At 45.8% G+C, this 12,795-nt stretch overlaps 1 protein-coding gene across 1 annotated transcript; it reads left to right on the top strand.

Moving 5' to 3' along the window:
• Window positions 1–534: 534 nt before the first annotated feature.
• On the top strand, window positions 535–10,400 carry polr1c (RNA polymerase I and III subunit C). The gene is made up of 9 exons (XM_085369654.1): window positions 535–606; window positions 927–998; window positions 1,808–1,915; window positions 2,088–2,220; window positions 2,753–2,884; window positions 2,991–3,143; window positions 5,640–5,789; window positions 5,889–6,005; window positions 10,118–10,400. Exons 1-9 carry the CDS (start codon window positions 535–537, stop codon window positions 10,234–10,236), a joined length of 1,056 nt encoding a protein of 351 aa, XP_085225780.1. The 3' UTR covers window positions 10,237–10,400.
• Window positions 10,401–12,795: the final 2,395 nt, after the last annotated feature.

The raw sequence follows: 12,795 nt of genomic DNA, 5'->3' as shown, positions 1-12,795 counted from the left end.
TCTAGCGCTCAGCATCAGCTAGGAGCGCGTGCACCTGGACCAAACCAAATCATGAAATAAGGATGGGGGAGACGCCAAAAACTAAAGCGGAAATCAAGACTTGAAACTAGATCATTTTTAAACGACTGACTTTTACTCAATGCACAGTTTATCCCACCGAGTTCTTTTTCGTAGGCTGAGTGCTTGATGTTGGCCTTTGCGTCTATCACCACCATATCAACCACAAAGAACTGATTATTCATCACCGATAACCACACAGTGCCTCCGAGTGCTACTGACGAATGACTGCAGTTTTTATTCATCACTCAGTGTGAACTGGCGCAAAGTCCATGAACACTGCAGTATGAGCATACTGTGAAAAACACCCGATGCTGCAATTTTGATCTTGTCTCCCGTATAAGAGCCAAATTTCTCCGCGTGCATATTAGAGAGAAACCCCCTGATTCATACAGCTGCTGATGGAGAGGAGAGAACCACTACTGTACCGTAAAGGAGGTGCGGGCGGAGCCAAAGACTCCCCGCCCACTCGGCAAAATGGCAGCCCGCATGGAGAACGTGGAAGAAATTCGGAATCGAGTAATATTGGGAGAATTTGGTGTGACGAATGTAAGTGCGGCTGTGATCGTGGATTTGGAGACGCACAGCATGTCCTCTGTGGGGTAGTGAGGCTCTGACTGACACGCTTTAACTGATACGCGTGTTTGACACGGACTGCATTAATATTACTTAATGAGCACTTATTATAATATACAACAAGGAGGTGAAAGCAGAATGTGTTTCTGCGTTGATTATTCACTAGTAGTATCACCTGCCGGTGTCGTGCCAAACTAGGTATCCCCGACAGAATGTGTCTGATCATACTTGTGGACCTGTGTGCTGTTGTTGTCTCTTATTACTCTCAGCCATTATTTATCTGTTGCTCTTAGGTTCATACTACGGATTTCCCTGGAAACTACCCCGGATATGACGACACTTGGAACGTGGAGAAATTTCAAAAGGTAAAATGTTGTCACTGCGGTGGCCCTGTAAACGCTGGGAGGACGAATGTCATCAGTTTTCTTCTGTAAATCTCACATGGCTTTTCCAAAATGTGTATAAATGGCCTGCATTTGTATAGCGCTTTTCTAGTCCCTAAGGACCCCAAAGCGCTTCACACTACATCCAGTCATCCACCCATTCACACACTGGTGATGGCAGCTACATTGTAGCCACAGCCACCCTGGGGCGCACTGACGAGGCTGCTGGACACTGGCGCCACCGGGCCCTCTGACCACCACCAGTAGGCAAACACGGGGTTAGTATCTTGCCCAAGGATATTTGGCATGCAGCCAGGAGGCAGCCTGGGAGCGAACCACCGACCTTCTGATTAGTGGCTGACCTGCTCTGCCACCTGAGCTACAGCCACCCCTAAATGTTTGCACAGCAACAGATTTGTAATTTCACCTATGCATACCACCACATTTCATTTTTAATCAAGTAATCGAGATGCGGCTGAAGTGCAGCCGTTCAGTAGTAACTTAAAGCATTTAACCAAAGTACTGCTTTTAACACACCACAGGGTCATAATTACTCTAAGCATCATTCCTGGCCTGATTCGACGCCAGCAGCACCTTTAGGTTATGTTAGTCACCTGCCTTTTCCTTACATTTGTCTGTCCACCAGTAAAAAGTATTGAATGTGTATTTGGACAAAGATGTGTACAGACTAGAGTGACTAACGTGCTAAATAAAAGACCAGTGCTTGACTTGTGCCTTTAACAAATGCGTGCGATTCTAAATAGAAATGGAACTCTCCTGTTTCTTTGCAGAACTTCAGAATCGATGTCGTGCATCTGGATGAAAACAGTATGGAGTTCGACATGGTGGGGATTGATGCAGCCATTGCCAATGCCTTCAGAAGGATCTTACTGGCAGAGGTGAGCTTGTTTTGTTGTGTCACTACGGTTTCAGACCTGGTCTTGAACTTTCATTATGTGAGGGACTTTGGTTGATGAAGAACGTGTACATTTTGTGAATTTAGGCATTTAGTTTATTCATTTTATGCAAATATATTTTGAAAGCTGCTAATTATTATTTAATTTTTTTTAGGTGCCTACTATGGCTACAGAAAAGGTGTTCATCTATAGTAATACCTCCATTGTCCAAGACGAAGTCCTGGCCCACAGATTAGGCCTCATCCCCATCAAAGCTGACCCTCGTCTGTTTGAGTACAGAAACACTGGTAAAGCATCATATTGAACCACTCACCCATAAGGCAGTTGACACCAATGCTCATTTTATCCCACTGTGTCATCTTCTTGTCATGTGACAAAGTGCCGGTTTAGATAACATCTTGCTTAGTCATAAGTCTAAGAATAAAGACAGTTTTCCTGCTGTGCTGCAGAAACTGAAACTTGACAATGAGCCTGACCTCAGTTGTACTGAGCATCTGAAACAGATATGACGGAGAGGTCATGCCTGCTTCCTACTTATGCCATGTTCTAGTTGCCTCGTTCATTCATGCGTTATGAGCATTAGTACCTTTAGAACACATCTCGTCCTGTAGCTGTGCTTGGTGGGGAAAAAGCTGTGACTCCACGTGAATGTGGAGTCAGCCATCTGTCCGCAGGTTTGTGCTGTGACTGAAAGACTAAATAATCACTTTTTATAATTTCATGAGCTGCAAATTTCCAGTGTCTCCTGCACTTGATTTAACAGTGATGATGTGCAGCATGTTAAGCAACATGTCTAAAATGCTGCTTTGGTTTTTTTAGGGGAGGAGTCTGCAGAGGAAGAGGGTTCAGAAATAGACACAATTCAACTGCAGCTGAAGATTAAGTGCAGCAGGAATCCCAGAGCAAGCAAAGACTCATCAGACCCACGAGAGCTGTACTTAAACCACATGGGTGGGTATTTTTAGGTGTCACAAAATGGTGCAGATATCCTAGTAAAAAAAAAAGTATTCCTGTCTAATTGCAGATATCTGCTCTGTCCACTTTTATCTGCTCATAGTTTATTCCAAGGACATAAAGTGGGTCCCCATCGGGAACCAGGCAGACGTGTTTGCAGACTGCTGTATTGGGCCTGTGCATGATGACATTCTGATAGCTCAGCTACGACCGGGACAAGAGCTGGACATTGTCATGCACTGTGTCAAAGGAATTGGTAAGCTTTGTCTCTGAGCGGCTGCAGTGCTGAAGATAGAGACACTAAACAGGCAAACAGAAACAGGAGCATTATTATTATTATTATTTACATTATAATAACAATGCATTATTTCTATTGGCTGGACAGAGATGCTCATAATACACTGCAGTAAGTAGGTAATGTAACATGTAAGTAAGTAAGTAAGTAAAATTTTATTTATATAGCACATTTCTAGATAAAAGATCACAAAGTGCTTCACAAGGTATAAAAGAAAAAAACAGTCAAAAGTTAACAAAATGCAATTTTAAAAAGATGTTTTTAGCTGCTTTTTAAAAGTAATCACTGAGTCTGCAGATCTTAAGTTCTGAGGAAGAGAGTCCACAGTCTGGCGGCCACAGTGGCAAAAGCTCTGTCACCCTTGCTTTTCAGTCTTGTATACTGAATAACAAGTAGGCCCTGATCACAAGACCTCAGGGACCTGCTAGGGACATAGGGCTGTAAAAGTTCAATGATGTAGGCTGGTGCTTGTTCTTGAAGAGCCTTAAAGGTCAGAACCAGAATCTTAAAGTGGACTCTGAATTCAACAGGGAGCCAGTGCAGCTGTATAAGCAACGGTGTTACATGAGAGTACTTCACCCGTTGCCTACTGGTGGTGGTCAGAGGGCCTGGTGGCGCCAGTGTCCGGCAGCCTCGCCTCTGTCAGTGCGCCCCAGGGTGGCTGTGGCTACAATGTAGCTTGCCATCACCAGTGTGTGAATGTGTGCGTGAATGGGTGGATGACTGGATATGTAAAGCGCTTTGGGGTCCTTAGGGACTAGAAAAGCGCTATATAAATACAGGCCATTTATTTACCATTTAGATGTTTTGTCAGAAGCCTTGCTGCAGCATTTTGGACAATCTGCAGACGCTCCAGGGAGTTTTTGTTTAGACATGTAAACAGTGAATTACAGTAGTCCAATCGTGATGAAATGAATGCATGAATAACAATCTCCAGTTCAGTATGAGACACTGTAGGGCTCAATTTAGAAATGCTTCTTAAATGATAGAAGCAGGACCGAACCAGAGATTTGACGTGGACATCCAGGGTAGGAGCAGAATCAAAGGTTACCCCGAGGTTCCTGATAGACGGTTTCACAAATGTTGAAAGAGGACCAAGAGCATTCATTATGTCAGGTACATGTCTGTCTGGAGCACATACAAGGACTTCAGTCTTTTCTTCATTAGGTTGGAGGAAGTTGTCGGCCATCCAACCTTTGATGGTTTCTAAGCACACACTTAGAATCTGCAGTTTAGAAACATCTTCAGATTAATTTCATCAAACTGATATTAAGAAATTTCTCAGTCCGACACAAACCATTGGGATATATGTGTTACATCTGGCTCCAGTAACATTATACAATAGTGTTTTAAACAATCTTTGATTTAACAACATTTTATATATTGAAGTGCTTCCATGTCACACTTTATTGGTTTGGGATACACGTGGTCCCATTAGGGTTTGAAACTCCTGGGTTTGAATCCACTGGTCGGTCAGGGGCTCTCCGTCCTCAGTTTGCATGCTCTTCCTGTGTGTGTGGGTTCTCTCAAGGTACGCTGGCTCCCTCCCACAGTCCAAAGATGTGTATGCACATGCATTAATTGGCAACACTGAATCGGCTATAATGCCTGGATTACACTTTGCTGCGGACATCGACACGAGCAGCTGGAGGCCAGATTCCTGAATAGTAATTCCTGTTATATTTCTTTGAATTCATAGTTGTTGGGTTGTAATGTAAATTCTCAGCAGATGAGTACATACAGTCACAAAAAAAGGCCTGGCCAACGGACATCTGTGTGGACCCTCATACTACTGAAGCATGGAGGAGAGGGGGTGTGATGGTGGGGGGGTGCTTTGCTGGTGACACTGTTGGGGATTTATTCAAAATTACCTAAACTCAATGGAGATGGTTTGGGATGAGATGGAGCGCAGAGTGAAGGCCAAAGGACCAACAAGTGCTCAGCATCTCTGGGAACTCCTTCAGGACAAGAGAAGCATTTCAGGGAATGCGTGACAAGCAGTAATCCAAGCAAAGGGTGACTGCTTTGAAGAACCTAAAATATCAAACATGTTTTGAGTTATTTCACACTTTTTTGTTTACTACATAATTCCATATGTGTCCATTGTGTTTTGAGACTTTCAGTGAGATGTGTGTGTGTGTGTGTTTGTAGGGCTTTAGATAGGTGTGTGCACCAAATGGTGGCGTACAGGAGTGGCTGACTTTTTCCATAATATCACGTTCTGGCTGCAGGGAGTTCAAGTACAAGATGAAATGTGAGTTAACAGGTGACCCTGGGTATGTGGCTGGTGCACTACTAAAACATCTCAAGCTAAGGGTGGAATGTTTTCAGGATGTGCTGAAGTGAATGCAGCAGTTTACATACTACTTGGATGTTATCAGTCCAAATAACGGGATAGTCTGTAAACAGTATTTTCTGCTGCCTAATGCTAAAGTGTGTCCTCTGTTGTGTGTTTAGGCAAAGACCATGCCAAGTTCTCCCCAGTGGCCACAGCGAGTTACCGCCTCCTCCCAGAGATCACCCTCCTGGAGGTGGTGGAGGGAGAGAAGGCGGAGCGATTAAAACAGTGCTTCTCACGAGGAGTTATAGACCTGGAAGATATTAATGGTAAGAGTGGCTTCACTTAAATTCAACAAGTTACATTGTATTAACCTGCAATCAGTCACCTGATGCTGCGAATGTTATCACATTTTTTGTGTATTTAAGGGACAAAGGTTGCCAAAGTTGTGAACAGTCGCCTGGACACATGCAGCCGGGAAGTCCTCCGACACAGTGACCTGAAGAATGTGGTGAAGCTTGGACGAGTGCGAGACCATTTCATCTGTACGTTCATGTGTAGCTGCTATAAGACACCATGCAAACTCACTGATAAAAATGCAAATATTCCTTTTACAGTGGCCTAGCCACTCCTAAAACCATGAATCAGTGCCCTGTCTCTTTGTTTATTCCACACACAGTCTGTAACAGAGTCAGTTTGAGAGATCGCGGCATTCAAAGAATCTGAAGTCTATATGCTGTGAAACCACTGCTGCTTTATTCAAGGGGTCAATCCATACCTGAAATGATAAATGATAATGAGTCTTGGTGTTGGACAGATGCGCATTCACTTGTATGCTAAACTATATCTGTACTGATTATTAGTCGGTGTTCTTTTCGGTGTTTACCCCTCGGCCAGAATAAGCTGATTGGTTGTTGTAGTCACCCTACTGGGTGGGCGACGTGGACACTTAAGTTTGTGATTGCATTACTCACCTAGAGTTGTGAAATTGATACCATAGGTGCATCTACTAAAACCCTCAGACGAGTTCAGTGACCTCAAACTTAAAGCCAGGGGTCAGAGGTCGAGTTTTCTGAAAATCTTTTGAATGCGATAACTCAGGACCCCGTGGGGCTGCACGGTTAGCTCGTTAACACGTTAGCGCCGGTGATCCGCGCTAACTTGCTAACAGAGATTTGCCACGTTAATGCGGTTATGGCGTAAACGTCATTTTAACAAGATTAACGCTGACAGCACTAATTTCTACACTTGCACAGACTTTGAAGGATAGGATAGGATAGGATAGGATAGAACTTTATTAATCCCTCAGGTGGGTTCCTCTGGGAAATTCGACTTCCAAAAAAGCACAGCACCGACCGAAGTCACACACACACACACACACACACACACACACACACACACACACACACACACACACACACACACACACATATATATAAATACAGAGACAAATATAAATAAAATATACAAAGGGGATAAATAGAATAAATAGGAATAAAAAATAAAAATACAAGTGAATTGCACATTTCAAGTATTGAGTCTATTGCACTGTTGACTATTTACAAAAAGTATTGCACAAAAGGTATTGCACAGTGAGGTGAAGAGGCACTACAGCTTAGTTGTTCCCCCCTCCTTTGTCCTCCTGTCTCCCCTCCCTCTCCCCTCCAGAGAGGAGTTAAACAGTCTGATGGCGTGTGGGACAAAGGAGTTTTTAAGTCTGTTAGTTCTTGTCTTTGGGAGAAGCAACCTGTCACTGAACAGACTCTTCTGGTTGTTAATGGCCGTGTGCAGAGGATGCCCAGCATTGTCCATAATGTCCATCAGTTTCTTTAATGTCCTTTTCTCTGCCACTGTCACCAGAGTGTCCAGCTTCATGCCGACCACAGAGCTAGCCTTCCTGATCAGTTTCTCCAGCCTGGATGAGTCCCTCTTTGCTGTGCTGCTCCCCCAGCACACCACAGCATAGAAAAGTACTCCAGCAACCACCGACTGGTAAAACATCCTCAGGAGCTTCCTGCAGATGTTAAAAGACCTCAGCCTCCTGAGGAAGTACAGTCGGCTTTGGGCTTTTTTATACAGGTGCTCTGTGTTGCATGACCAGTCCAGTTTATTGTCCACCCACAGCCCGAGGTACTTGTACTTGTTGACCACCTCCACCTCCTCCCCCTCTATCTGAACCGGCAGTGGACCTTCTCTGGACCTCCCGAAGTCCACAACCAGTTCCTTCGTCTTTGAGGTGTTGAGTTGCAGGTGGTTTGTGTGACTCCATGCGACAAAGTTCCTCACCAGACTTCTGTACTCCTCTTCCTGATCATCCCAGATACACCCCATGATGGCCGTGTCATCTGCAAACTTCTGAATATGGCATAATTCAGAGTTGTAGCAGAAGTCAGAGGTGTACAGGGTGAAGAGAAGAGGGGACAGCACAGTTCCCTGTGGTGCTCCTGTGCTGCTGACCACAGTGTCAGACGTGATGTCCTTCAGCCTGACGTACTGTGGTCTGTCGGTGAGGTAGTCGGAGATCCAGGCCACCAGGCAGGGGTCCACCTCCATCCTGTTCAGTTTTTCCTGAAGCATACAGGGCCGGATGGTATTAAAGGCACTGGAAAAGTCAAGAAACAGGATCCTGACCGTGCCTTTTCCCCCATCCAGGTGTGAGTGGGCTCTGTGTAGGAGGTACAGGATGGCATCCTCCACTCCGACACCCGCCTTGTATGCAAACTGTAGTGGGTCCTGGGCATGTTGTACCTGTGGTCGGAGGAGGTTGAGGAAGAGCCGCTCTAGAGTCTTCATAAGATGTGACGTCAGTGCCACCGGTCGGAAGTCATTCAGCTCATTGGGCCGGTTCCTTTTGGGGACCGGGACGATGCAGGATGTCTTCCATAGGGCGGGCACTCTCCCCAGTCGCAGACTGAGGTTGAAGACTCGTTGTAGCGGCTCCCCAAGTTCAGCAGCACACGCCTTTAGCATCCTAGGACACACCTTGTCTGGGCCTGCTGCCTTTCTGGGGCGAAGCTTCCTCAGTTGTCTCCTGACCTGATCCACTGTGACACTGGGAGATGTTTGGGAGGAGGGGAGGGGGGGAGATGTCTTGCTGCTGAGAGAGGGATTGGAGGAGGGGGGTGTCATGGTGTCAGGAAGGGGGGGAAGCGAAGGAGGTAGGAGAGTGGGGATTGGACTCTGTAGTGAAGGTGAGGGTGGGGGGGGAGATGTCTTGCTGCTGAGAGAAGGATTGGAGGAGGGGGGTGTCATGGTGTCAGGAAGGGGGGGAAGCGAAGGAGGTAGGAGAGTGGGGAGAGGACTCTGTAGTGAAGGTGAGGGTGGGGGGGAGATGTCTTGCTGCTGAGAGAGGGATTGGAGGAGGGGGGTGTCATGGTGTCAGGAAGGGGGGGAAGCGAGGGAGGCAGGAGAGTGGGAAGAGGACTCTGCAGTGAAGGTGAGGGTGGGGGGGTTGTGGGCTGGTCAAACCTGTTGAAGAAGTTGTTGAGTTCGTTTGCCTTCTCCACAGTCCCCCCCACTGTGCTTTTCTTGGTGTTGTGGCCTGTGATGGTTTTCACACCATTCCAGACCTCCCTCATATTGTTCCTCTCCAACTTCTGCTCCACCTTCCTCCTGTAGGTGTCCTTTGCTTCCCTCAGGCAGCGTTTCACCTCCCGCTGTGCTGCTTTCATCTCCTCCTTCACTTTGCTCCTGAAAGCCTTCTTCTTCATGTTGAGGACAGCTTTGACTTCCTGTGTTACCCACGGTTTGTTTTTAGGATAACACCGTACCGTCTTAGCAGGGGCGACTGTGTCCACACAAAAGTTGAGGTAGTCTGTAAGACAGTGTGTCGCCCCCTCTATGTCCTCACCATGTGGGCTCAGGAGCACATCCCAGTCTGTGGTGTCATAGCAGTCTCTCAGAGCATCCTCCTTTTCTGGGGTCCATCTCCGGATGGAGCGCGTTGTGACCGGCTGCCTTTGGACGAGGGGTGTGTATTGTGGCTGTAGGTAAACCAGATTGTGGTCTGACTTCCCTAGTGGGGGGAGGGGGGTGGCTCTGTATGCATCTCTCACATTAGCATACAGTAGGTCAATTGTCCTGTTGCTCCTTGTGGGACAATTCACAAACTGGTGAAAAGCAGCCAGAGTAGAATCCAGTGTGGCATGGTTAAAGTCTCCAGATATAATAATGAAAGCCTCGGGGTTTTGTGTCTGAAGTCTTGCTGTGACTGTGTGTATTTTCTCACAGGCAGCTGTTGCGTCGGCCCTCGGAGGGATGTAAACACACACACAGATCACATGACTGAACTCCCGAGGTAGATAATATGGCCGCAAGCTAACAGCTAGCAGCTCCAGGTCCGGACGGCATACTGAAACTTTAACGGAGACGTGTCCAGGGTTACAGTATCTGTTGTTAACGTAGACAATGAGTCCCCCACCTCTGCTTTTTCCGCTGGCCTGCGTGTCCCTATCGGCTCTCACGGATGTGAAACCGCATAGGTCTACGTTAGCCTGCGGCGTTAGCTCGGTTAGCCACGTCTCCGTGAAGATAAACAAGCTGCACTCACGGTATAGTCTGTGGTTGTTCAGAGCGCACAGTTCGTCAATCTTATACGTGAATACGTGCATCACTGTCTTTACACTATTTTAGCCCATGGATGTTTTTTCTTTTACAGTTACAGTGGAATCCACCGGGATCCTGCCTCCAGACGTCTTAGTCACAGAGGCGATTAAGGTCCTCGTGGCTAAATGTCAGAGGTTTCTCAATGAACTGGACTCGACTGCTATGGAATGAAAGGATGACTGAGCAGCCCGTCAGACCTCGGACGGTTCTTACTATGCTGTCAGTGGAATGACTGTGTTCAAATATTCTATACTGATAAAGAGTACACAGAAATTTCAAAATGCAGGTGTTTTGTTGGTATCATCTGAGTATGTATATACAGCTTTGTCTGGTATTTTGTATACTTTCCATTAAACAAATGTTGAATTGAAGACAAACATCTTAATATTATTGACTGTCAGAGTACTTTCCACTTTTTTCTCTTTTCTAAATAAAATAGCATTAACTGTTTAGGAATTACAGCTATTTTTATGCACGGTTCTCCATCGTTAGAGACTCAAAACCAAATTGGACAGTTGACTGACAATATGAGATCCAAAGAGATTTCAGTCCAAATGAAGGAGACCACCATGAGATCTATTTTGTTTTCGAGCTTCTCAGTTAGAGAGAAAAACACTGCAAGAATGCCAAACTCATTGTTAAAAAAGGAACTCGCTGCCAACAGGTCCAGAAGACCACAGAAGTGGATGTACTTAGTAAAGTAAAAGGAGGTATGTTTATCGTCGCCAAAATCTGCAATCAAGAGAAATTACTGTTTATTTTCTAGAAGGAGAATCCCAGATCCGACTACCAGGAAGCATGTAAACAGTTCTGGTAAAGAATGTTTGGACAGATTAAGCTGGGAAAAGAGACACGGAGGAGGAGAGAAGCAACTCTTGATTGGACACCACATGTATCAAATATGATGGAGGCAGTGTAATGGCATAGGTATGTATGGTTGACAGTGGGATGAAGTCAGTAGTGCTTATTGATTGTGTGATAGAAGTATCAGGATGTATTATGAAACACACAAAACTATGTCCTCTGCTTCAGTCAAATGCTACAAAACTGACAGAGCTTTACATGGATAGCGACCCAAAGCAAAATGGAAACCGAACCAAAGACTTTCTTAAGGCAAAGAAATGGGATATTTTTCTAGACTAGACTACAAAAACCTTTCCTTACATTTAAAATTGTACTAGTTTGTCCAGTTACGTTTGAGCTTGTGATAATGGGTGACTGTATATAATGTAACTCATAAACAGTTACAGAACTTCTGTTGAGCCCTTTGAGTCTAAAAGTGTGCACTTCTGTCCCGTCTTGACAGTGTGATTTCAAATTCACCATTGTGGTCCGCACAGGCAGAACTATGAAAAACATACCATTGACCCAACTGTATGCACTACTGTCCAAAAGTTGTGGATACTTTGCACAGCTGGACTGGCCATCGGGCATACCGGGCATTTGCCAGGTAGGCTGATGTTGTTTGTTTGTTTGTTTCTAACGTTATAAACAATGAAAGGTGGTGGATTGAGTGGTCATGATCGACTCTGGGCTGGACCAATTACAATACATCCATATTGAGGTGAAAAGGAACGTGATTTGTCCCGTACGTCACATCTGCCTCGGGTACAAACAAAGGCGGCGGTGTATGCATTTACATCAACAACACTGGACCACAGCGCTAGGACTACTGCATGACATCATCAGCAAACACGAGACTGCTCACCCAGTTGCTGCGTTTGTTGCTGCCGGGGATTTTAATCACTGCACCCTCAGGACTGTGGTCCCAAAGTTCCATCAATACTTGAGCTTTCCGACAAGGAATAACAACATCATAGACCAGGTCTACAGCAATGTAAGAGGTGCATACAAGGCAGTGCCTCGCCCGCATTTTGGACAGTCCGACCACATTTCTGTGTTCCTCTATCTGGCAAACAGGCAGCTCCTCAAACGAGCCCCCCAAGTAAGTAAAATTACTAAAGCTTGGAGCGAAAAGACTGATTCGGTGCTTCAGAACTGCTTTGGTGCTACAAACTGCGACGTGTTTAAGACTGCTGCCATGAGAGAGGACTGCTCTGTGGATTTAAAGGAATATGCACCAGTGGTCACCAGCTACCTCACCACATGCATTGACAATATTGTCCCCACCAAGCGCTACAAAACATATCCAAATCAGACACCATGGTTGAACTGTGAGGTACGTTCCATGCTACATGCACACTCCACTGCGTTTGCCTCTGGTGGCACAGAGCGCTACAAAAAGGCCAGATATGACCCACATACAGACTGAAGCTGGAGGGATACTACAACAACTCGAATCCCGCCGAATGTGGCAGGGCCTCCAACACATCACTGATTTCCCCTGACAACATCCCAGGCCATGCTTTGAGTGTTTGCTCTTCAGAGACATTTTCAATTTGTCCCTCACCCAGTCAGCTGTGCCCACATGCTTCGAGACCACCATCATAGTGCCCCTCCCCACGTAAATAACCTGTTTGAATGACTTTCGCCCCATTGCACTCACTTCAAATTGTAATGAAGTGTTCTGAGAGGATTGTCATGTCCCATATCAAAGAAGCCATCCCGGACAGATTAGACCCTCTGCAATTTGCATATCGGAGGAATCGCTCTCCCGAGGACGCCGTTAATGCAGCTATCCACACAGCCCTCTCACACCTCGGAAACAAGGACATGTATGTTCAAATGCTGTTTATAGACTACAGCTCAGCATTCAACACCATCATCCCA

The sequence above is a fragment of the Diplotaxodon limnothrissa genome, linkage group LG13 (genome assembly GCF_057381915.1).
Source record: "Diplotaxodon limnothrissa isolate DT_005_m linkage group LG13, D_limnothrissa_male_GT1.1, whole genome shotgun sequence".
In the NCBI taxonomy this organism is placed as follows: Eukaryota; Metazoa; Chordata; class Actinopteri; order Cichliformes; family Cichlidae; genus Diplotaxodon; species Diplotaxodon limnothrissa.
This window is presented reverse-complemented; position numbering and strand designations above follow the sequence as displayed.

Bases quoted from the DNA above. Each gene is read 5' to 3' on its own strand.
- polr1c (XM_085369654.1), top strand. From the start codon at position 535: ATGGCAGCCCGCATGGAGAACGTGGAAGAAATTCGGAATCGAGTAATA. The intron at 999-1,807 runs GTAAAATGTTGT...GTTTCTTTGCAG, and splicing joins ACGTGGAGAAATTTCAAAAG to AACTTCAGAATCGATGTCGT. The intron at 6,006-10,117 runs GTACGTTCATGT...TTTCTTTTACAG, and splicing joins AGTGCGAGACCATTTCATCT to TTACAGTGGAATCCACCGGG.